Source organism: Mercenaria mercenaria, chromosome 13, assembly GCF_021730395.1.
Source record: "Mercenaria mercenaria strain notata chromosome 13, MADL_Memer_1, whole genome shotgun sequence".
NCBI classification, from domain to species: Eukaryota; Metazoa; Mollusca; class Bivalvia; order Venerida; family Veneridae; genus Mercenaria; species Mercenaria mercenaria.
Genome location: NC_069373.1, coordinates 59,352,538 through 59,378,100, shown reverse-complemented (window position 1 = coordinate 59,378,100; position 25,563 = coordinate 59,352,538). Strand labels below are relative to the sequence as shown.

Sequence of the window (25,563 nt, the reverse complement as noted above, 5' to 3'; positions counted from 1 at the left end):
ATCCTTCCCTGTGACCACAGCTTGGCAGTAGAGGCATGACCTTTGTGCGCAACACACCTCACCTTAATGGGCATAATAAAAATGACTGCATTTCCTACCTCCTTTATCTGGTTGTATATTTCTTTGTCAAGGGAATCTAGCAGGTCATGAGGTGAAGGGAGATGTCTCACACACAACATAGGTTCAACACAGTCCTTCAGAGCACCAACAATATACTGAAAGAGAAAATGATTCCAACAATACAGATTATTTCATCACAGACAATCATTGTTGGCTATATAATAAAAGCTATGGACAATCAACCAAAAGTTAGATTTTCAGGAGCCCTTTCATCAATACTTGAAGTCTGAAATTTAGAGTTACACTAATTTTTACCCTCCTAAATTTCAACAAATGGACTCGTTTATCATTCAATTTGGGCAGTACCATTTATTTTTTGAAGGGGTGGTCACTGAAAATTTACTGATTGAATAGCCAACAGTGCAGACCATGATCAGCATGGATGTGCAGGCTGATCTTGGTCTGCACTGGTCGCAAAGGCAAAATCACAAGACGCCAGAAGAATAAAGGTTAACAAGAGTGTCAGACTGTCACAAAATACGCCTGTCATCGAACTTGGCCTAATTCCAGGGCCATAATCTAAGAGTGCCTAGGGCGATTTGGGTGGTTATCAAACTTAGCCCAGATATTATGCCTACAAACATTGTCGCCAAGTTTGGTGAAGATCGGATGAAAGCTGTTTGACTTAAAGGGCAAACAAAGCTAAATTCGCAGTTTTTCGAGTAATTCAAGGGCCATAATCCAAGAGTGCCTGGGGCAATTTGGCTGGATATCGAGCTTGGCCGAGATATTATGCCCACAAACATTGTCAGCAAGTTTGGCGCAGATCAGATGAAAACTGTTTGACTTAAGAGAGCGGACATGCTTTTGGACGCCAACCATCAGCAGAAGGGCAGAACTGCAGTCCTCACAATCCCTAACTATTGTTAGAAATTGTGAAGTTGTAATAAATTTAATTACAACTAGTCTATGAGTGGATAAAGTGCTCTAGTGGTAAGGAGTTGGACAACAAATCCAGAATTCGAACATTTAAGTCCCAAAATTACTAATATTCCTTCATCTAAAAGTCATATGTGTTATATGGGTGCTTTACATTTCTGGCCATTTTGCAATGAAATAAACATAGGCTTACATGTATTCTGTGAGTATCCGTGACACTTTCAAACATTTCTGTCAGGTAGATTGGAATGATGACACGGTGAAAGTAAAGAAAACTACAGTCACATGATCGACGAACTCTGAAATTCAAAATATGTGTCCATTAGTTTCTAAAAACTTCATTGCTATTAAAGAAAATTAACTTCATGAATAATTTTATATAACTGCCAATCATGCTTGCTTGAAAAGTTGAGCAAAACACCTTCAATCAAAAGGTGTTACATTCAAATCCCAAGTTACAGTGTAGATTCTATTTATGGTTAATACAGAAGATCGAGGACAAAATTCAAGTACTTTTTCAAGTACAATATTTAATTTTAACTTTTTCTATTATGTTTTTTAAAATTTATTCTTTCCACAAAACAGGTTACTGACAGATTTTTTTTCAAGGTTTGGCTGAAATTCCTGCAATTTTGCTTCAAAATATTTTTCTCAGGGTTTTAATCATTTTATAGGCGTTTACACGGGCCAGAATGAAAGACTTTCAAAGTCTGTACTAACCCTGTGATATATATCTTCTCTATATGGATTGACTTTAGACATTGTGTCTTATATAATTCCTTTTCCAACTCCAGTTCATATGGGAAAAAGTTGTCAGTTATTTGCAAAGAACATGTTACGTGGGAAGGCCTCAATCGGCTAGCCTAGGATAGTTTTCCATTCAGCCTTGCATATTCCTGGGTCTAGATGTCTCGAGAGATTTTAATATTTCTATGCTCACAGAATAACATAATAACAACCACTTACTTTTCTCGCAGGTCAGCAATTATATCTAATCTTCTGAAATTATCATACAAGCTAGCTAACTCATCTTCCTTGAAAGCCCTCTGAAAAATCGTAATGAAGTTTTTAGTTGTCTGCTATCAAAACTACAAATATGGCTTGCATGTTTGAGACTGACTTCAAATAAATGCACTGAATATTTTAAAACCTGTTCTTTAAACCATTTTTATGGAAAAATTCACAATCACAAAAACTCATAACAACTGATTTCAAATTTGCAAAAACACTGCAAATGGACTTTGCTAAGTGTTATTCATAAAAAAAGCCATTTAAATAGCATTTTGTGAATCAGACAGATACTTAAAATTGAGGCACATACAGATCTAGAATGATTAAAGAGTATGTTGCCCCTGAAACATTTTTTCATACCATTTCACTGCACTCAAATTTGAGCTACCTTCTAGCCATATTATTGATTTTCATTTTCTCATATCAAAGAAAACTGTAAAAGGCATGTACTATAGGCAATTGCACCAATGATCACTTACCACTTTAGAGCAGGTACCTAATGCAAGTGCAAGTCTTGCCACCAGTCTTCTCTCTTTTGTTGCTAAAAACCAACAAGAAATCATCTAATCAGCTTATTCAATTTTAAGTTTGAAACTACAGTGAAACTTAACAAACATGTATATGCAAGATTTCAATTAAGTTCCACTTCTAAACAAAATGTTTTATCCAAATCACAACATCATGAATATTCTGAAACATTCAGAATTTTTTCTACTGACCTAGTTTTAATCTCTTCCTAGTTTTCTTGTTTTTTTTATATTGTAGCTTCAAAGTATCAATTTCTAGCTTCACAATTGTATTTACAAACAAGTTTCATAGTTTTAATCATTCTAGCTTCATAGCATTAATTGCATTTAAACTATAGTTTTATTCATAGTCTGGATTCACATTTGTCATTTCTAGAACTGTATTGTAAGCAGAGAATGTAATACATACTTGGACCAGCCAGAGCAGTTTCTGCCAGCACCAGGGAAGATAACACATCCAGTTTTCTCTCACTATATTTCCTATCTGATATAATACGTTTCTGAAAAGATCATTTCTTTATTTATTTTGTTGGGTTTAATGTTGCACCGACACAATTATAGGGCATATGGCGACTTTCCAGCTTTGCAATATTTCAACACGAGTGGGCACCTGGGTAGAACCACAGACCTTCCTTAAACCAGCTGGATGGCTTCCTCACATGAAGAATTCAACGCCCCGAAGGAGGTTCGAAATATATATACTTTAGTTGCTTTGAAAATTGTTGTGTATTTGCCTATTCTTCAGCTTAAAATGGTAGAGGAAGATCCAAGAAGCTCCTCTAGGCATTATTTAAGGCATGGGCGACACCCAAGTAGAACCACTAGCCTTCAATAAGCAAGCTGGATGGCTTCCCACATGAATGAATATTACATATCATGAAGGGTTTAGAACCTGCAGTGGTGATGGATAAGTAATTTGAGTGATTGTGACTAAACATCAAAAACCAGCCTTCAGCCTTATTAGATTGATATATCATTGTTTAACTACAAATGCATCATGGCATGAAAAATATTCTGCCCATAATGGTGTTGTTACAAATGAACAAACAATGTCTCTGTCCACCAAGAGGCTGTTACAAATGACCCAAGTACTGTCATTCCGGAAATTAATTACTTTTCTCAAAGTATACTTACACATTACAGTTGAAAATCTGCAAATTTGTCATCTCTAATTCAACAACAATAACTTGACTAGGAAACAAGAGCTGTCACAGGAGACAGCGCGCTCGACTATTTTGATGCTGGATAGTGAAACTGGGCACATCTGAGGAAACTAGAGCTGTCACTGGAGTGTTTAATGACTCTAATTGTGGATGAAGATATTGCACAATAGCCTGAGTCTATGTCAAAAATATCAACTTAAAGTAATAAGCGAGGTAAAGATAAAATGTATCAAAACACTATATAAGTATATCCTAAGCAAAAAGGGGCATAATTCATTAAATATTGGTGCCAGAGTTATGCAGCTTGTGTCATATAGTGTGGGTGATGATGTTGAACAACTATTTCAAGTTTGAATCAAATCCATTCAGTAATAACAGAGACAGGCTGAAAGTGCATCAAAACTTTAACCTAAAATTCTAAGTAAAAAGGGGGAATAATTCATGAAAAATTGGTCCCAGAGTTATGCACCTTGTGTCATATGATAAGGGTAATGATGTTGAACAATTGTTTAAGTTGAATCAGATCCATTCAGTAACAAGAGCTCGTCGAACATGAAATGCCCCCCTTGATGCATTCAGTAATTGCACAAGGAACAGAAATTATATGCTCACTGTAAACAAAAGTTCTACCATTCTGGTTTAATCTGACCTTGACCTTTAATCTATTAACCTAACAAGAGATTACAGATTGATCTTGGCGCCATCCACTGAGCCATTTTTGAAAGGTCAAAATCAAGGTCAAATTTCATTTAGGTATAAAACAATATGTATGTGGTCCAAAATTGAAAGTGGTGGCTTGAGAAATGTGAAAGCAGGTCACTAGATCAAATTCAAGGTAAAGTTCATTTCGGTAGACAGAACTATGCGTGTGCTTCAAATTTGGAGGCTCTAGCTTGAGAAATGTGAAAGCAGGTCACTAGGTCAAAATCAAGGTCAAATTCCATTTCGGAACACAAAACTATGCAAGTGGTCCAAAATTTGAAGCCTGTACCTTCAGAAATGTGAAAGTAGGTCACGAGGTCAATCTCAAGATCAAAGTTCATTTCAGTACACAAAACTATGCTTGTGGTTCAAATTTGAAGGCTGTAGCTTGAGAAATGTGAAAGTAGGTCACTAGGTCAAAATCAAGGTCAAATTTTATTTTGGAACAAAAATCTATGCATGTGGTTCAAATTTGAAGCCTGTACCTTCAAAAATGTGAAAGTAGGTCACTAGGTCAATAACAAGGTCAAAGTTTTTTTCAGTACACAAACCTATGCATGTGATCCAAATTTGAAGGCTGTAGGTACAGAAATGTGAAAGTAGGTCACTAGGTCAAGATCAAGGTCAACTCATGTCAAGGTTCATCTTGCCACTCAAAACTATACATGTGGTCCAAATTTGAATGATGTAAGTTATGGACATGAAGATTCTAAGTTTTTCCCTGTATAAGTCTATATGAACCATATGACCTCTGGGGCGGGGCCATATTTGACCCGAGGGGGATAACTTGAACAAACTTGGTAGAGAACCAATAAATGATGCTACATTACAAATTACCAAAGCCATAGTCTTTGTGGTTTGGACAAGAAGATTTTCAAAGTTTTTCCCTATATAAGTATATGTAAACCATGTGACCCCCAGGGCGGAGCCATATTTGACCCTAGGGGAATAATTTGAATAATCTTAGTAGAGGACCACTAGATGATGTCATATACAAAATATCAAAGCCCTAGGCCCCGTGGTTTTGTACAAGAGGTTTTCAAAGTTTTTTCCTATATAAGTCTATATAAACCATGTGACCCTAGGGGTGGGGCCATATTTGACCCCAGGGAAATAATCTGAACAATCTTGGTAGAGGACCACTAGATTTTGCTACATACCAAATATCAAAGCCCTAGGCCCCATGGTTTTGGACAAGAAGATCAGAAACCATTTAACTGTTCCTGGCCAATGTAACCTTGACCTTTGACCTAATGACCTCAAAATCAATAGGGGTCATCTGCTGGTCATGGCCAACCTAACTATCAATTTTCATGACACTAGGCCCAAGCGTTCTTGCGTTATTGCCTGGAAACCATTTTACTGTTCCTGGTCACTGTGACCTTGACCTTTGACATACTGACCTCAAAATCAATAGGGGTCATCTGCTGGTCATTACCAACCTCCCTATCAACTTTCATGATCCTAGGCCCAAGCGTTCTTGAGTTATTGTCCGGAAACCGTTTTACTGTTCAGGGTCACTGTGACCTTGACCTTTAACATACTGATCTCAAAACCAATAGGGGTCATCTGCTGGTCATTACCAACCTCCCTATCAACTTTCATGATCCTAGGCCCAAGTGTTCTTGAGTTATCATCCGGAAACCGTTTTACTGTTCAGGGTCACTGTGACCTTGACCTTTAACATACTGACCTCAAAATCAATAGGGGTCATCTGCTGGTCATTACCAACCTCCCTATCAACTTTCATGATCCTAGGCCCAAGCGTTCTTGAGTTATCATCCGGAAACCGTTTTACTATTCAGGGTCACTGTGACCTTGACCTTTGACATACAGACCTCAAAATCAATAGGGGTCATCTGCTGGTGATGACCAACCTCCCTATCAAGTTTCATGATCCTAGGCCCAAGCATTCTTGATTTATCATCCGGAAACAAATTGGTCTACATTCCGACCGACCGACAGACCGACCGACATCTGCAAAACAATATACCCCTCCTTTTTCAAAGGGGGGCATAATAACAGAGATAGAGTGAAAGTGCATAAAACTTTAACCTGAAATTCTAAGTAAAAAGGGGAATAATTCATGAAAAATTGTGCCAGAGTTAAGCAGCTTGTGTCATATGATGTGGGTGATGATGCTGAACAACTATTTTAAGTTTGAACAAAGCAGTCTGAATGACAGCTAAATCCCCCGCCACTGCTATGGATAGTGAAAGGGTAAAACCTTTGATTTTAGCTGTGACCTTGACCTTGAACTGACATGGCTGACTCATGAATTCTGCACAATGTCTTGATAAGGTGATCATTTGACCAAAGTTTCATGAAAATCCTTCAAGGGGTTTAGGAGATACAGAGCTGAAACCTTTGACCTTCAGTTGTGACCTTGACCTTGAGTTGACATGGCTGACTCATGAGTTCTTGATGAGGTGATCATTTGACCCAAGTTTGATGAAAATCCTTCAAGGGGTTAAGGAGATACAGAGTGGACACCAAATGGAAGGCTCAAACCTTCGACCCTTAGTTGTGACCTTGACCTTGAGCTGGCATGGTTGACTCATAATTTCTGCACATCGTTCTGATGAGGTAATCATTTGACCCAAGTTTTATAAAATTCCTTCAAGGGGTTTATGAGATATAGAGCGGACACCAAATGGAAGGCTCAAACCTATGACCTTCACTTGTGACCTTGACCTTGAGCCGACATGGCTGACTCATAAGTTCTGCACATCGCCTTGATGCGGTGATCGTTTGACCCAAGTTTGATGAAAATCCTTCAAGGGGTTTAGGAGATATAGAGCGGACACAAAATGGAAGGCTCAAACCTTTGACCCTAAGTTGTGACCTTGACCTTGAGCCGGCATGACTGACTCATGGGTTCTGCACATCGTCTTGATGAGGTGATCATTTGACCCAAGTTTTATAAAATTCCTTCAAGGGGTTTAAGAGATATAGAGCGGACACAAAATGGAAGGCTCAAACCTTTGACCTTGAGTTGTGACCTCGACCTTGAGCCGGCATGGCTGACTCATGGGTTCTGCACATCGTCTTGATGAGGTGATCATTTGACCCAAGTTTTATAAAATTCCTTCAAGGGGTTTAGGAGATATAGAGCGGACACAAAATGGCAGGCTCAAACCTTTGACCTTGAGTTATGACCTTGACCTTGAACCGACAAGGCTGACTCATGGGTTCTGCACATCGTCTTGACGAGGTGATCATTTGACCCAAGTTTCATGAAAATCCTTCAAGGGGTTAGGATATGGACCGGACACGATTTTGTTACGTACGGAAGGACGGAAAGACGGAAGGACGGACGGACGGAAGGACGGACTCAGACCATTCCTATAATCCCTCCGCCATGGCGGGGGATTAATCAAATCCATTCAGTAATAACAGAGGTAGAGTGAAAGTGCATAAAACTTTAACTCTAAGTAAAAAGGGGGAATAATTCATGAAAAAATGGTGCCAGAGTTATGCACCTTGTGTCATATGATGTGGGTGATGATGAGGAATAAGTATTTCAAGTTTGAATCAAATCCATCAAGTAATTACAGAGATAAGTTGAAAAAAGAGAAAGTGCACCAAAACTTTAACCAAGGTGGGGACGCGGAAAGACGCCGACGCCGACGCCGGGGCGAGTAGGATAGCTCTCCTTATACTTCGTATAGTCGAGCTAAAAATGCATAAAAGGTGAAACTCTAAGTCAAACTTTTCATATGATTATATAAAGGGTAGCAGTTACCTTGGCAGTAGCAATAGAGTTCATAATCTGAAAGCTGATTCTCTGTAGAATGTGATGAACATGTTCTGAGATGAGCAGAGTCTTCCTGTGAAACGTTAGTTCTATGGCCTGTAATACAAACAATAACTGCAACATCTATGTAACACTAGTTTTTTCTTATTTAACATCTTTGATATTTAATTATTTTTTAATAACTTATAAGATAAAAGTTTGGCTTTTTAAAGATAAAACCTAAACTAAGATTAGTTTCCAAGATTCCTCATATTTTGGTCATGTAGAAATATCTAACATAAGGAATGAGCTCTATTTCAACTTTGCTAGGTAAAGAACTGAGCTCTTTTTCTACTATACCACAGTAAAGAAATGAGCTCTTTTTCAAATGATCTGCAGTACAGAAGTTAGATCTTTTTCAACTGTACTGCAGTATACAACAGACCTCGTTTTCAACTGTTCTGCAGTACAAAACTGAGATCTTTTTCAACTGTTCTGCAGTACAAAACTGAGATCTTTTTCAACTGTACTGCAGTATACAACTGAGCTCGTTTTCAACTGTTCTGCAGTACAAAACTGAGATCTTTTTCAACTGTTCTGCAGTACAAAACTGAGACCTTTTTCTACTGTTCTGCAGTACAAAACTGAGACTTTTTTCAACTGTTCTGCGGTACAGAACTGAGATTTTTTTCAACTGTTCTGCAGTATAGAACTGATCTTGTTTTCAACTGTTCTGCAGTACAGAACTGAGCTCTTTTTCAACTTTTCTGCGGTATAGAACTGATCTCATTTTCAACTGTTCTGCAGGATACATGTAGAACTGAGTTCTTTTTCAACTGTTCTGCAGTACAGAACTGAGTTCTTTTACAACTGTACTGCAGTATAGAACTGACCTAATGCAGTACAGAACTGAGCTCTTTTTCAACTGTTCTTAGTACAGAACTGAGCTCCATCTCTACAATATCAAATCTTATCTACAGCTGTTGCATAGGTTTACATGAAAAAGAAGTTTGATGGATGAACTTTCTTGTGCTTGTCAAATTAATCCACAGTTTTCAACAGACATGTATAGGGAATGGGCAAATTGCTTGAGATATTCAAGGGTTTGAGCTCATAGTAAGTAAAATGAATGGAAACAAATTCATATTGCTCTGGTACTTCAGCCATCAATGCTCAAGTGAGCTGTGTTTCAATATAAGTAATTTAACACTAAAAAGACAATCTAGCAGTGTTATTTTATATAAAAACAAATACCCATTTCACAAAGTAACTGAGACTAACTCCGTATGGAACAAAGGTTGATGAAAAACAACTTCAAATGTGTCTATGGTTATTGGTCGTGACTGCTCCGATTCGTGAGCATTTGTCTCATTAAACACCAAACTGGCAACCTCTCTATCATTATCCAGTTAGCCATTACCTTAAAGGCTAAATAACAAAGTTACAAATATAATATTAAAGTCAATGTCCCTGCAATATTTCTCAAGAAAGGCATATTTCTAAGAAAAAATATCAACACAAGATAGCACAGTATACCTTTAACAGTTCAGTGAGTTTACACAGTGCTAGTACAGCAGTTTTTGTCATTGGTTTCTGCATAGAAACATGAAGGTTCATCACAGTTCTAACCAGGTGCTGGATCTGTTGTCCATACAACAACCCCTGCAAATACATTGTGTATAAGGTAAAGGTTTCTTATACCATAATAATAATAATAATAATAAAAACAATTACAGCCAAACTGTATTAGCTCACTCTGATAGTTTGAACACAATCTTTTGCTCAAACCTGACATTTAAGGTTGCGACAAAATTCCTATACAATACCTATTGTTCCAACGTTCTAACTAACTATAACACAAACTTATTTTGCCTGTCCTGTCGAGTTCGAGCGAACAAAGTTTGACTGTATTATAATGTTAACCATAAACACTTTTTATGGAGGTAACATGGTAACATATTAAGATGAAAGTAATATACAATATGACCTTCAAAATAATAATTTATTACTATTTCACTGCTCTGAAGGTGGGAACAGCTTTTTTTTGAAAGTTGAAACTGAACACTTTCAGCAAGATATCTCATCCATCTAAGTACTAGGTAAGACTAAAAACATAACACATTATCAGATAGTGTTACCTGTATGAAGAGTAAGGAAAGTAGTGTTACCTGTATAAATAGTAGGCATCTATGAAATAAAGTTAATTGTATGAAGTGTAGGGATCCATGAGATAGTGTAACCTGTTGGAAAAGCAGGAATCTGAGATGGTGTACTGTTACAAGCAGGAAGTGTGTGGAAGATTGTGTTACCTGTATGAAGAGTGTGGAAGATTGTGTTACCTGTATGAACAATAGTGAAAATAATGTTACCTGTATGAAGAGTGTGGAAGATTGTGTTACCTGTATGAAGAGTGTGGAAGATTGTGTTACCTGTATGAACAACAGGAAAGATTGTGTTACCTGTATGAACAATAGGGAAGATTGTGTTACCTGTATGAACAATAGGGAAGATTGTGTTACCTGTATGAAGAGTGTGGAAGATTGTGTTACCTGTATGAAGAGTGTGGAAGATTGTGTTACCTGTATGAACAATACGGAAGATAGTGTTACCTGTATGAACAACAGGGAAGATAGTGTTACCTGTATGAAGAGTGTGAAAGATTGTGTTACCTGTATGAGTAGTGTGGAAGATTGTGTTACCTGTATGAGTAGTATGGAAGATTGTGTTACCTGTATGAACAATAGGGAAGATAGTGTTACCTGTATGAAAAATAGGGAAGATAGTGTTACCTGTATGAAGAGTGTGGAAGATTGTGTTACCTGTATGAACAATAGGGGACGATAGTGGTACCTGTATGAAGAGTGTGGAAGATTGTGTTACCTGTATGAACAATAGGGGAAGATTGTGTTACCTGTATGAACAATAGGGAAGATTGTGTTACCTGTATGAACAATAGGGGAAGATAGTGTTACCTGTATGAAGAGTGGGGAAGATTGTGTTGCCTGTATGAACAATAGGGGAAGATTGTGTTACCTGTATGAAGAGTGTGGAAGATTGTGTTACCTGTATGAACAATAGGGGAAGATAGTGTTACCTGTATGAACAATAGGGAAGATTGTGTTACCTGTATGAACAATAGGAAAGATAGTGTTACCTGTATGAACAATAGGGGAAGATTGTGTTACCTGTATGAACAATAGGGAAGATAGTGTTACCTGTATGAAGAGTGTTGAAGATTGTGTTACCTGTATGAACAATAGGGGAAGATAGTGTTACCTGTAAGAAGAATAGGGAAGATAGTGTTACCTGTATGAACAATAGGGAAGATTGTGTTACCTGTATGAAGTGTGGAATATTGTGTTACCTGTATGAACAATAGGGGAAGATAGTGTTACCTGTATGAAGAATAGGGAAGATAGTGTTACCTGTATGAAGAATAGGGAAGATAGTGTTGTCTGTATGAACAATAGGGAAAATAGTGTTGTCTGTATAAACAATAGGGGAAGATAGTGTTACCTGTATGAAGAGTGTGGAAGATTGTGTTGCCTGTATGAACAATAGGGGAAGATTGTGTTACCTGTATGAAGAGTGTGGAAGATTGTGTTACCTGTATAAACAATAGGGGAAGATAGTGTTACCTGTATGAACAATAGGGAAGATTGTGTTACCTGTATGAACAATAGGGAAGATAGTGTTACCTGTATGAACAATAGGGGAAGATTGTGTTACCTGTATGAACAATAGGGAAGATAGTGTTACCTGTATGAAGAGTGTGGAAGACTGTGTTACCTTTATGAACAATAGGGGAAGATAGTGTTACCTGTATGAAGAATAGGGAAGATAGTGTTACCTGTATGAACAATAGGGAAGATTGTGTTACCTGTATGAAGAGTGTGGAAGATTGTGTTACCTGTATGAACAATAGGGGAGGATAGTGTTACCTGTATGAAGAATAGGGAAGATAGTGTTACCTGTATGAAGAGTAGGGAAGATAGTGTTGTCTGTATGAACAATAGGGAAAATAGTGTTATCTGTATGAGACAGTGTTACCTGTATGAAGAATAGGGAAGATAGTGTTACCTGTATGAAGAATAGGGAAGATAGTGTTGTCTGTATGAACAGTAAGGAAAATAGTGTTATCTGTATGAGACAGTGTTACCTGTATGAAGAGTAGGGAAGATAGTGTTACCTGTATGAAGAATAGGGAAAATAGTGTTGTCTGTATAAATAATAGGGAAGATAGTGTTACCTGTATGAACAATAGGGAAGATAGTGTTATCTGTATGAACAATAGGGAAGACAGTGTTACTTGAATGAACAAGAGGACCATGATGGTCCTGAATCGCTCACCTATTCCCACATGACCCAGTTTTGTACTCAGTATGACGTTGTTATTTCTATTATTTGACATAGTGACCTAGTTTTTGAGCATATGTGACCTAGATATCATCAAGATAAAAAATTCCGACCAATTTTCATGAAGATCCATTGAAAAATATGACTTCTAGAGAGGTCACAAGGTTTTTCTATTATTTGACCTAATGACATAGTTTTTGAAGGCACGTGACCCACTTTTGAACTTGACCTAGATATCATCAAAGTGAACATTCTCACCCATTTTCATGAAGATCTCATGAAAAATATGGCCTCTAGAGAGGTCACAAGGTTTTTCTATTTTTAGACCTACTGACCTAGTTTTTGACGGCACGTGACCCAGTTTCGAAACTGACCTAGATATCATCAAGGTGAACATCCTCACTAATTTTCATGAAGATCCATTGAAAAATATGGCTTCTAGGGAAGTCAAAAGGTTTTTCTATTTTTAAACCGCCCTAGACCTAGTTTTTGACCGCACCTGACCCAGTTTTGAATTTGATCTAGATATCATCAAGTTGAACACTCTCACCAATTTTCATGAAGACCCATTGAGAAATATGGCCTCTAGAGAGGTCACAAGGTTTTTCTATTTTTAGACCTACTGACCTAGTTTTTAACTGCATGTGACCCAGTTTCGAACTTGACCTAGATATCATCAAGATGAACATTCTAATCAATTTTTATACAGATCTCTTGAAAAATATGGCCTCTAGAGAGGTCACAAGGTTTTTCTATTTTTAGACCTACTGACCTAGTTATTAACCGCACGTGACCCTGTTTCAAATTTGACCTAGATATCATCAAGGTGAACAATCTGACTCATTTTCATAAAGATCCCATGAAAAATATGGCCTCTAGAGAGGTCACAAGGTTTTTCTATTTTTAGACCTAATGACCTAGATTTTGACCGCATGTGACCCAGTTTCAAACTTGACCTAGATATCATCAAGGTGAACATTCTCACCAATTTTCATGATGATCCATTGAAAAATATGGCCTCTAGAGAGGTCACAAGGTTTTTCTATTTTTAGACCTACTGACCTAGTTTTTAACCCCACGTGACCCAGTTTTGAACTTGACCTAGATATCATCAAGATGAACATTCTGACCAACTTTTCATAAAGATCCCATGAAAAATGTGACCTCTAGAGTGGTCACAAGCAAAAGTTTACGCACACACGGACGGACGGACGGACGGACGACGGACGCCACGCGATCACAAAAGCTCACCTTGTCACTTTGTGACAGGTGAGCTAAAAATAGGGAAGATAGTGTTACCTGTATGAACAACAGGGAAGATAGTGTTACCTGTATGAATAATAGGGAAGATAGTGTTGTCTGTATGAACAATAGGGAAGATAGTGTTACCTGTATGAACAATAGGGAAGATAGTGTTACCTGTATGAACAATAGGGAAGATAGTGTTACCTGTATTAAGAGTAGGGATCTACTGTGCAAGTCTTCCATCAAAGTTTTTCCTCTCGGTAAGCTTGTCTCCATCTCCACCATCCATGCTGTCACAGTTGCATGGAATGCTTGTACATCTCTGACACCAAACAATAATATCATATAATTCACTATACACAAATCATTGTCAAACTTAGAGCTCCTCTGAATTAAAAACTGCTAACATATTTAAATAGCTATGCAATTAGGAAGAGTTGATGGTATTAAATTGTCAATATCTTTACTGAAATATTAATGAAAACAGAAAAAAATACATATAAACTGTTGAAAAATCAAGTTGGTAAAATATCTTGAGAATAAGAAATCCGTCTGATTCCAAGTTCTTTGCATTTCGATTGATATCTCTGGTAGAGTGCTTATGCCAATCATATCTGATACAGTCATCAGACATCAAATTCATTCATTACACATATATTTCAGTTTGCACATCTACCTATAAAATGTGAATAAAGAATTATTAAAATGATCAAATATGAGAACACTTAATCAGAATAATAAAAGTGATTTTTTAAACAAGAACTTTTCATTTCAGGAAAGCTACATTTACATGTATGTATTAAAGACAGTTAGCATTTAACATAATTATGCACATTTTGCAGATAAATTACTGTTGTTAATCAGTAAATGAGCCGCGCCATGAGAAAACCAACATAGTGGGTATGCGACCAGCATGGATCCAGACCAGCCTGCGCATCCGCGCAGTCTGGTCAGGCTCCATGCTGTTCGCTTTTAAAGCCTATTGGAATTGGAGAAACTATTAGCGAACAGTATGGATCCTGACCAGACTGCGCGGATGCGCAGGCTGGTCTGGATCCATGCTGGTCGCATACCCACTATGTTGGTTTTCCCATGGCATGGCTCAAATGGGATTAACTAATCTAGCTATTTTCTCTAGTTATCTGAAGAAAAACAGAAGTTACTTGATTACAACAATTGTCTGAATAATGGTTACTAGTAACACCCTGACTTTTAAGTTAAAGGTAGTGAACCTATAATGGATATCGGTAATTTACATGTGGTTACATATTCTTGTACGGTGTTCCTGCTTTCTTCGGAAGATGGTGTAGCTAATTTGAACAACTAGTTTTCTGTTCCTACTGGAAAATGCCAAATTCACACTCAGTGAATATGTAATCAAACATAAATTTCAAACAGTCATTATGAATCTGCTACCTTAAGAAGTAGGAACAATTACAAGGTAGAAGAGTCTTAGAACAAAGGTCCATCAAAACATCCCAATACTAGCATACATGTAGAAACTCATGCTACATTTGGCAAACTTTTCAAGAAAGAAAACTTTACAAAATATGAAGTTGGGCAACTAAAGATTTAAAACAAGAGTACCGCAATGCGGAGTAATATACGCCCGAAGGTATGACCTTTGACCCCTATGGCCTTGACCTTGAAGCAAGCCATCCAGAACATGCGCTCTGCACGTTGTCTCTATGTGGTGAACATTTGTATCAGGTTTCTTCGAAATCCTTCAAGGGGTTCAGGTATGACCTTTGACCCTTAAGTGTGAGCTTGACCTTGAAATGAGCCATCTGAAATATGCGCTCTGCACGCCGTCCTGATGTGGAGAACATGCCAAGTTTCTTTAAAATCCTTCAAGCAGTTCAAGAGTTACAGAGCAGACACTAAACAAAGTCATATGACCTTTGACCCCTAAGTGTGACCTTGATCTTGAAGCAAGCCATCCACATAGTCTCGATGTGGTGAACTTTTGTGTCAAATTTCTTCGAAATCCTTCAAGGGGTTCAGGTATGACCTTTGACCCCTAATAGTGATCTTGACCTTGAAGCAAGCCATCCGAAACATGCGCTCTGCACATCGTTTTGATGTGGTGAACATTTGTGCTACATTTCTTTAAAATCCTTCAAGCAGTTCAAGAGTTACAGGGTGGGCACAAAACAAAGTCATATGATCTTTGACCCCTAAGTGTGACCTTGACCTTGAATCAAGCTATCCAGAACATGCGCTCTGCAAATCATCCCGATGTGGTGAACATTTGTGTCAAGCTTCTTCGAAATCCTCCAAGGGGTTCAAGAGTTACAGAGCGGACACAAAATTGCTAACAGATGGGTATATCATAATATGTCCCTTCAGGAATATAATAAAAGTGAAGTTTCATTCAAGTACAAGCACATTAGAAGCTTGCCACAGTATGTTAAAGCTAAACAGAATTTCAATAAAGTAACACAGATTTATTAACATAAGATTTTATCGAGAACTGAAATGCCTGGAGTTTATACACATAGTACCTTTATATAAACAGAACAGTTCTAAGTGTATTGATGATGTCAACACATTCAAAGCTTTGTGAATATAACATCAGAGGAAGAATTACACAATCATATCTTACTCTTCACTTAGCTTCTGCCTAGTAAACGGAAAATGTGTAATTTAATTGTCTTGAAATTTTAAACAGTTTTGGAGTGTTTTGATAGTCTGCCTCCTACAGTAATATTGCAAAGTTTTCTTTAAAAATTGTTTTTCTAAACACGACAGCTGATTCCTAAATGCTGTAATTTTAAACCAATTTGTCTAAAATGTGACAATTATCAATTGAGCCGTGCCATGGGAAAACCAACATAGTGGGTATGCGACCAGCATGGATCCAGACCAGCCTGCGCATCCGCGCAGTCTGGTCAGGATCCATGCTGTTCGCTAATAGTTTCTCCAATTCCAATAGGCTTTAAAAGCGAACAGCATGGAGCCTGACCAGACTGCGCGGATGCGCAGGCTGGTCTGGATCCATGCTGGTCGCATACCCACTATGTTGGTTTTCTCATTGCGCGGCTCAATTAATGTTGATCAATATTTGTACAAATTTCCTCTACATGTTTTGAACAATTGAAAGTAGATATGAATTTGAAATGCACAAGAACTTCTTCGGACTGCTTTTGTCAACGTATTGAAAGATAAATATCTGTAATACAGTACAGCCTTGTATCTACTAACTTTTATGCAAAATGATAGCATGAGGTCTTCAGAGTGTAGAGCTGTTCTTCGAAAATTATAGCTACGGTCACACTGGTCTTAAGGAATAAGAAGCCACATTTTAAGAGAAAATAACTCGCTCTGATTGGTCAAAAAAGTAGGCTGCACATTATAGTAAAATAATACTGTTGTTAATATACTGTTTAGTATTATACAAGTGTTTAAAGTGTTGTGTTAGCTGTTATAACACTATTACTTTATAAAGATATATAACTCGAATTCAAAGCTGTTTATGACATAGACATCAAAATAGAAAAGTGTATAATGTACTGAAAGTAGTACTGTAAAAGTGAATATATTTGCAGGTCAAAAAAATTGTGAACTGCTAATTTCAGATGTTTTGCCAGCAGAAATATTCATAATTCACCAAAAACTGAAATGCCAAAGCTGAGTTTGTTTATCTTTACTTGACTATAATGAAGTATTTCTGTGGAGGTGGAAAATTATCTTGCCTTACACTTTCTTGAATCTGCACACATTACAACAACACAAATATTTCCACTTATACAGCAGTTAGTAGTCATTTTTTACAGATTCATCATTACCCACACCAGGAATTCATTTTCACCACTTCTAGGTCAGACACTGAGACTTTCTATTCTACCCTTTTTTCTTCCAATGTTAACCTTCACCCTGCTAAATTTCTAAAATGGACTGGTCCATCATTCAATTTGGGCAGTACCACTTCTTATTCAAAGGGGTGTTCACTGAAAATTTACTGACTGAATAGCAAACAGTGCAGACCATGATCACTGATGTGCTGGCTGATTTTGGTCTGCACTGGTCGCAAAGGCAAAACCACTTGCCACCAGCAGGCTAAAGGTTAAATTAAAAAACAAAACTGTTTTAAATTCTGATGGAAGTGTAACTAATGAAAAGTATACATTCTTGTACATTTTTCTAACTTTTGAAAATTGTGATAAAAGATGGTAAGCAATAGCTTTGCAACAGAAGTTTGATGAAAACTGGCCCGGCATACTGCCTTCTCATACATCAGAGGTTCAAAATAGCCAGTCTAACTTTAATATTTGATGAAAATTGGACCAGGTGTAATGCATTCTCATCAATCAGAAGTTTGGCAGTTTGTTGGGCATGTATATAATTAATAAATACCAGAACCAGTGGTTTCAACCAATCAAATATTTTCTAAAAAAAGAAAGCTCCTTGGACTATTATTATAAAATACCAAGAGGCAGTATGGTAAATCAGCTACCACAGACCTTGTATATGTGAGAATAGAAAAAAAACAACACTGTCCCAATACAATTCTTTACTTCTACTGACAATCTGATTTTTAACCCTTAACGTATCAGATATAGCAGCATGCATTATAAGCAATAATAGAAGAAAGATTAACCACACTAAAGTGAACTAAAAAGAACCACACCAAATATATTGTACTTACTTTACTCTGTTGTGGATATTGTGAAAAAAGGAAATATAATGTATGTAAGCATTCAACTGAATTAAAAAACATGAACTTTTTGTAAAACACATATAAATGCTCAACATTTTGGCCTGTTTGAGGTAATTTGGTATTTAATATTCAGACTTAAATATCCTGTGAATTTCGACCTAACGACCTAAAGCACAGAAATTATATAAACTAATTTAAAAGATTTCACAGTATCCTTTAAAGTTTGACTGATCCAAGTTACATAGTTCCTCCGTTATTTACAGAAAACCATGTTACCAGTAACTAAACTATGAGTGTACCGTATTAGTTATAAATGAGCCTAGAATAATATATTTTAACTTGTATTGTCTTTATTTGTCTTTAGCAAATGTTATACAACTAGACTTTAGACAAGGTCCCTCTTTTAACAGTTATACATAAACTCTGAATTTCCTTATGATTCTAGCTCACTGTGTTTTACAAGAAGGCAAAGTGTACCAAATATTCTTGTCTTCATTTTTTTTATAAATATCTATTGTGCACTCTGTTTAAAGGTATATCTAGAACAATTAAACTCTGAAAGCAGGGTCAGGTCACTGGTATAAATAGTGAAAAATTAAATGTAACCTATCAATGTGAAACATCCATGCAAAATGCACTATAAACTACATTTTCATGAATTACAGATAAATTTATTTTTTCTAAGCAGTTTAACATATCAATCTCTTATGTTTTTACCTCCCTTTACAAAACAGAGACACCTGCCACCATAAACATTTTTAATTAATGGAATTGTTAAGGCCAAAGAAGAGTGCAGTTGAGCAGTTCTTTCTTCACAAAAGGACAATAATTCTGAAAGTACTGGTCTTGTGAATAGTAAATGGATCACATTTGCAGGTAAACTGAATCATTTTTTCCAAAACAACTTTCTATATTGGACACTGACAACATCAGTTTATCAACTAGATCTTTTTCATTTTTCAGTGATATGTAGTTTAGGCAAGGGAGTGGAAAGGGGTACAAAAAGTTTTGTAATGGAGGGCGTATCTTTTCTGTATTTGATATTCAGTATTCATGCAATTTTATTTAATATACACTGGAACTTTAAACAATATAAAATAGGACCGTTTGTCTACAAGTTATTACCTTGCTATATTGCACATGTGGTGAAGGTACTTGTATTTATCCAAAATGTTAACATCAAGCTGACAATCGTTTGCAGGGCATATCTTACTTGTTATATATTTTTGATAAAGGAGCAAATAGTGAAAAACTTATTTTACAATGCTTCAAATTTCAAGTTATAGTTACATGGTAAAACATTGAATGGTTGGTAAAGCTGGCATCCTGAGTGACGATGTCAAATTTGTAAGCTTTGACTTTAAAGAATATGATGTCCATTGAAATAATGAAACTGTGACCTTGATGTCACAGCAGTTACAGCACTTTGACCACACATGTAAGAAATCTATAGCTATAAAATGTAACAAGAGCACCGCCTTGCGGGTGCTGATGCTCATCTGATTTTTTTTGTGTAATAGAAATATTGTCCTACCCATGATTTTCTAAGTCTAAAAAGGGCCATCATTCTTGCAAAAAGCAGGATAGAGTTATGTTTCTTGATGTTCAGTGTCCACTTATGATGGTGAAAAACTGTTGCAAGTTTTAAAGCAATAGCTTTGATAGTTTATGAGAAAAGTTGACTTAAACATAATACTCAACCAAGAAAATGATTTTCTAAGTCCAAAAGGGGCAATAATTATTGCAAAAAGCAGGATGGAGTTATGTTGCTTGCTGTACAGGGTCAGCTTATGATGGTGAACAAGTGTTGCAAGTTTCAAAGCAATAGCTTTGATAGTTTAAGAGAAAAAGTTGACCTAAACATAAAACTTAACCAAGAAATCTGATATTTTCTAAGTCCAAAAGGGGCCATAAATCTTGCAAAAAGCAGGACGGAGTTATGTTTCTTGCTATACAGGGTCAACTTATGATGGTGAACAAGTGTTGCAAGTTTTAAAGCAATAGCTTTGATAGTTTAGGATAAAAGCTGACCTAAACATAAAACTTAACCAAGAAAACTGATTTTCTAAGTCCAAAAGGGGCAATAAATCTTGCAAAAAGCAAGATGGAGTTATGTTTCTTGATGTACAGGGTCTGCTTATGATGGTGAACAAGTATTCCAAGTTTCAAAGCAATAGCTTTGATAGTTTAGGAGAAAAGTTGACCTAAACATAAAACTTAACCAAGAAATCTGATATTTTCTAAGTACAAAAAGGGCCATAAATCTTGCAAAAAGCAAGATGGAGTTATGTTTCTTGCTATACAGGGTCAGCTTATGATGGTGAACAAGTATTCAAAGTTTCAAAGCAATAGCTTTGATAGTTTAGGAGAAAAGCTGACCTAAACATAAAACTTAACCAGGCAACGCCGACGCCGAAGCCGACGCCGACGCCGACAACCGCTCAAGTGATGACAATAACTCATCATTTTTTTTCAAAAAATCAGATGAGCTAAAAAAAGAAAAGCACTTCTATATGGACAACACTTTATTTCTTATCTATAATAGAATTTTTTTTGATGGAAATACTGTAAAATTATTTCATTTCGTGGGCATGAAATTCCATGGCTTTGGTCAAAAGGGCAATTTCGTAGCCATATGAAGTTGTGGATTTCAACTTTTGCATATAAAATGAATGGGAATTTTACTTGTTCGTTGGAATTAAATTTTGTGGATTGACTCAACCACGAAAATTAGTCTCTCATGAATATTAATGATTTCACAGTAATTTTGTTCATTAACATTTAGAAAATACTTGTGTGCTATCTGCTAGGGAATATTGAGAATGTTGCAAGTCTTCATTTTGAGTAATCTTCAGCAATGGATCAAATTACATGTTTATATCACTTAGACAAGTATGGATAGGTTGAATAATTCAAATATTACACCCTCCATACAGAAACTGTTTGAACCCCTCTCTTACTGGGAAAAAAAATTACAATACAATAAAATTATGGCAGCTAGGGTCTGCTTTTTTTAAAAATACTATAGGAATAGTAAGCATGTAAAGTTACCTAGTAAGCATCTGGTTTTTCTGTTGCAACCAGCCTTCTTGACTCTGTTTTACCGAAGCCTGGGCCTTTTTGTCAAGAACCTTCACCATATGTGGTAGTTTGTCAAGAAGAAACTGGTTTGGGAACCAGACAACATTACCTAGCAGATGAACAGCAGGAATCTGAAAATAACATGAATAATAGTGCTTCAAACACAGAAATAATGACATATCTAGCTCTTTTTTTTATCAGAATATCATATAACATATCTTGAGCCATGCCATGAGAAAACCAACACAGTGGCTTTGCGACCAGCATGGATCCAGACCAGCCTACGCATCCGCGCAGTCTGGTCAGGATCCATGCTGATTGCTTTCAAAGCCTATTGCAATTAGAGAAACCGTTAGCAAACAGTATAGATCCTGACCAGACTGTGCGGATGCGCAGGCTGGTCTGGATCCATCCTGGTCCCAAAGCCACTATGTTTGTTTTCTCATGGCACGGCTCTCTTGAAAAACCAGTCTGAACAATTGTTGTCTTATACATATACCTAAATTACAATGTTTTTATAAGTGTTTGCATAAGACAGGAAAATAAGTTTTTGTGCAGTTTTTCTTTATTATAAACATGAAGTATGCAGCAACAGTGCAGCTATATTTAAGTGTTTTGTATTGGATTTAAAGGCGTACCCTAGTAGTCTCGGTATATGAGATGGGCGAAATTTTTTGCATAACTGAATTCCTTCAAACTTTGGATATTGAAGGACAATCATCTAAGAAACAAATATATGCAATAAAAGTTACAGGTCACCAGTACTGAAAGAGTTATCTGCCCTTAAAAATGGCATTTCCTCCAAAAATCAGCTTTACATGTATACAGCGTGTACTATTTTTAACCCAATGCATAGTGCTGTTCACTCACATAAACTTGATAATTTTATTTTATTTTAAATGAACTTTCTGAAGTATTTGTTCATGTTCTCAAAAATGAAATGAGCCGTGCCATGGGAAAACCAACATAGTGGCTTTGCGACCAGCATGGATCCAGACAAGCCTGCGCATCCGCACAGTCTGGTCAGGATACATGCTGTTCGCTTTCAAAGACTATTATTATTAGAGAAACCATTAGCGAACAGCATGGATCCTGACCAGACTGCGCGGATGCGCAAGCTGGTCAGGATCCATGCTGGTCACAAACCCACTATGTTGGTTTTCTCATGGCACGGCTCAAATATGGATCTAGTATACCTTTAATGATTTCATAGTTTCAAATTACTCTGACAGGACTTTGGTAACTACCTCTATTTCTGTCAGCAAGAAAGGGCAACATGGAAACAAAGTACAGTTTAATTAATGTCTACTGTAGTATGATACCTTCTTATAGATGTCCCACAGTGATTTGAAGATTTTTTTGTCTGTCACTCTAAACAACTGGAAATGTAGTATATACAGTCCACACACACCAACAAACTTAAACCTTTGGTCAACCTCATTGTTCTCACCTGTAAACATATATGACATTCATAAAATTCTTCATTAATGTATACAACATTGATGAAGATCTAGTGTAAATTTATATTAAAAATATAAATTAGTGCATTATCTGTATTATTATAGAACTCTAGTACCCACCCCCACTTCCTGTTATTGTACCATCATATGTTACTTGTTGACAATATAAGACTAAATAAACTTAAGTGGATAAGGTGGTGAGATATATATGGGCCACAAACTTTTAAGGCCTTTAAGCAAACTTTTTACAAAGTAACTATGGACTGGCAGAGTGAAATCCCAAGCATAAGAACAAGAGCACAACTTCACATGCTATATAATGATACCTTAATGGCAAATACTTTCTGAGATACATACTACAAAAACTTTAAGTTCCTTTAGGCACATTTTTGACACAGTCAAGGGCCATAAATATGGGCTGGCTTAGAAACATATGAGCCGAAATGCCAGGTGCACAACTTCACATGCTGAATGATATTCCTATAACATGTAATGATTCTGGGTCAAACCTTTCCTGAGATACAAGTGGCACACACAATTTAATGCCCTATACTCACAGTTTTGAGTGAAATCCTGAATAAAACCTCAGCTGTACAACTACACATGCTAGATAACAATAATCCTATAAGGTTTTATGACCTTAAGTAAAATTCTTTTTGCAATACAAGCAACACAAAGTTTTAGGCCCTTGTAGCATATTTTAGACTAATTCAAGGCCATAACTCTCGTCTGGCTGAGTGTAAACAAAACCAAACAAAACCCCAGGTGCACAACTTCACATGCTGATAGACAATTCCATGAAGTGTGATGACTTTAGATGAAATACTTCTTGAGATATGCCAAACACAAACTCAGAAGGACACGTGGACATCTGGACAGACAGATTAATGGACAGAAGGACAGGGCAAACAAATCTAAGTACTCCCCCAAAGGTGATACAAAAACTAAAGATGGATGAAACCATTGTAACATATCAAATTACCTATCCTCGCCTCTAATTCTGCCAGGTAGTCTCTGATGTTGACCGAAAATTCTTCCATGAACACAGTGTTTTTTGTAACGAACACTTGTGGATTGTCAAATGGTTGTTCTACACAATTCTGCATAAGTTAAAAAAGACTAATTTCAATGCCATAATGACACTGTTCTTTGTTCAAAAAGTAACACGCAAATTATTGCATATCAGCTCTACTTAAATTGTAACTGAGTAGGATCACATCGCCATTAGTATAGATAATTACAGATTTTCCAGCTTTTGATGGTAGAGGAAGATCTAAAGTGCTTGAGTATTGTTAACATGAGGAGGATCCATTACGGGTAAATAATTGGATAAGTTAAGAAAAGACTTATTTAAAAAGTTTTGCTATAATTTTAACTATTAATTTAGCTTTGAACATTTGAGAGGACTGAACAGACCTAGGGTATATTATAGATCAACCAAGCAGTTTATGGCAAAAATTTTCAGCTCTAGCAAGCCTCTTTAGCTAAACCACTAAAAGCTTCAAAAGAAGTTTCATGCATTTCGTATTTTTAATTTCAGTAAAAAAGATACAAATGTACTTTGTTTGTTTTGGGTTTTAATGCCGTTTTTCAACAGTTTTTCAGTCATGAAATGGCAGGCAGTTAACCTAACTAGTGTTTCTGGATTCTGCACCAGTACAAACCTGTTCTCTGCAAGTAACTGCCAACTTCTCCACATGAATTATCAGAGGTGGAGGGCGATTGATTTCAGACACAATGCCTTTTATCAAATCGTCTCGGAGAACATACACCCCGCCCGGGGATCAAACTCGCGACCCCGCGATCCGTAGACCAACGCTCTCTACTGAGCTAAGCGGGCAGGCTATACAAATGTACTTCTAATTGCACTGAAATGATAAATAAGCAAATGAAGTAAACCTGAAAGATCATTCCATCCAGTAACTGCCCTTCCAGGGTCATCATGAGTTTCTCAAAGGGACGTAACTTCTCATCTGTTGTAGAAAATTTGCCTGGATCATGTCGTACAGATTTCAGCATTCTAAAAACAATATAATATAGTTTTAACCCTTAGCATGCTGGACACTATTGATTCTGCCTTTGTGACCAGTGTACATCATGATCAGCCTGCACATCTGTGCAGTGTGATCAAGACTTGCACTGTTCGCTATTCAGTAAGAAACTATTTGGTAAGCACCCCTTTTAACAGTTTAATACTGGTACTGTCCAAACTTGATGACGGACAAGTTCACTATAGAAATTTAGCATGCTACATGTTTTATTCTTTATCCTTTAAAAAGTTTGGTAAAGCATATCCTCAACTTTCTTACCAGAAATAGTTACTGAGGAAAAGGTACTGAAACTTCCTCCGCTTCAAAATGAGGTTTTCTTTTGTCCCTTTCCTGCCTAATTATGAAACAAGACTACCTAATGTTTAGTTCAAAAAGTTCAGCTGATGAAAACTGAAACCACATTATACCCTTTCTCATTTTCCAAACTTTTTTAATAATTTTTCTTTTCTCTGACATATCTTTGACATTTTTTATGGTAAGATTATTATTCATTAAATTTACAAATGCTGCAAAAGCTATTAAAGAGTATCCAAGTAATCAATTAGTAATCCATCTACATTATTTTTGGGGTA

General features: G+C 36.6%; 1 protein-coding gene across 4 annotated transcripts in view; it reads right to left on the bottom strand.

Moving 5' to 3' along the window:
• Positions 1–25,563, bottom strand: part of LOC123529740 (WASH complex subunit 4-like) — a 57,504-nt gene that overhangs the window by 20,339 nt on the left and 11,602 nt on the right. For 3 of the 4 annotated variants that reach the window (XR_008366816.1, XM_053521964.1, XM_053521967.1), the window contains exons 7-19: positions 24,840–24,960; positions 23,923–24,040; positions 22,803–22,930; positions 21,451–21,611; positions 16,345–16,362; positions 13,944–14,061; positions 9,675–9,800; positions 8,148–8,255; positions 2,947–3,037; positions 2,490–2,551; positions 1,966–2,045; positions 1,193–1,298; positions 99–215 (exon numbers count right to left, since the gene is read on the bottom strand). Coding sequence is in view for 3 of the 4 variants with exons in the window: in XM_053521964.1 (XP_053377939.1) it covers positions 99–215; positions 1,193–1,298; positions 1,966–2,045; positions 2,490–2,551; positions 2,947–3,037; positions 8,148–8,255; positions 9,675–9,800; positions 13,944–14,061; positions 16,345–16,362; positions 21,451–21,611; positions 22,803–22,930; positions 23,923–24,040; positions 24,840–24,960 (1,354 nt within the window). In the remaining variant the exon portion in view is untranslated. The remainder of the gene's footprint in view (positions 1–98; positions 216–1,192; positions 1,299–1,965; positions 2,046–2,489; positions 2,552–2,946; positions 3,038–8,147; positions 8,256–9,674; positions 9,801–13,943; positions 14,062–16,344; positions 16,363–21,450; positions 21,612–22,802; positions 22,931–23,922; positions 24,041–24,839; positions 24,961–25,563) is intronic. The other variant, XM_053521966.1, reaches the window with a different exon arrangement.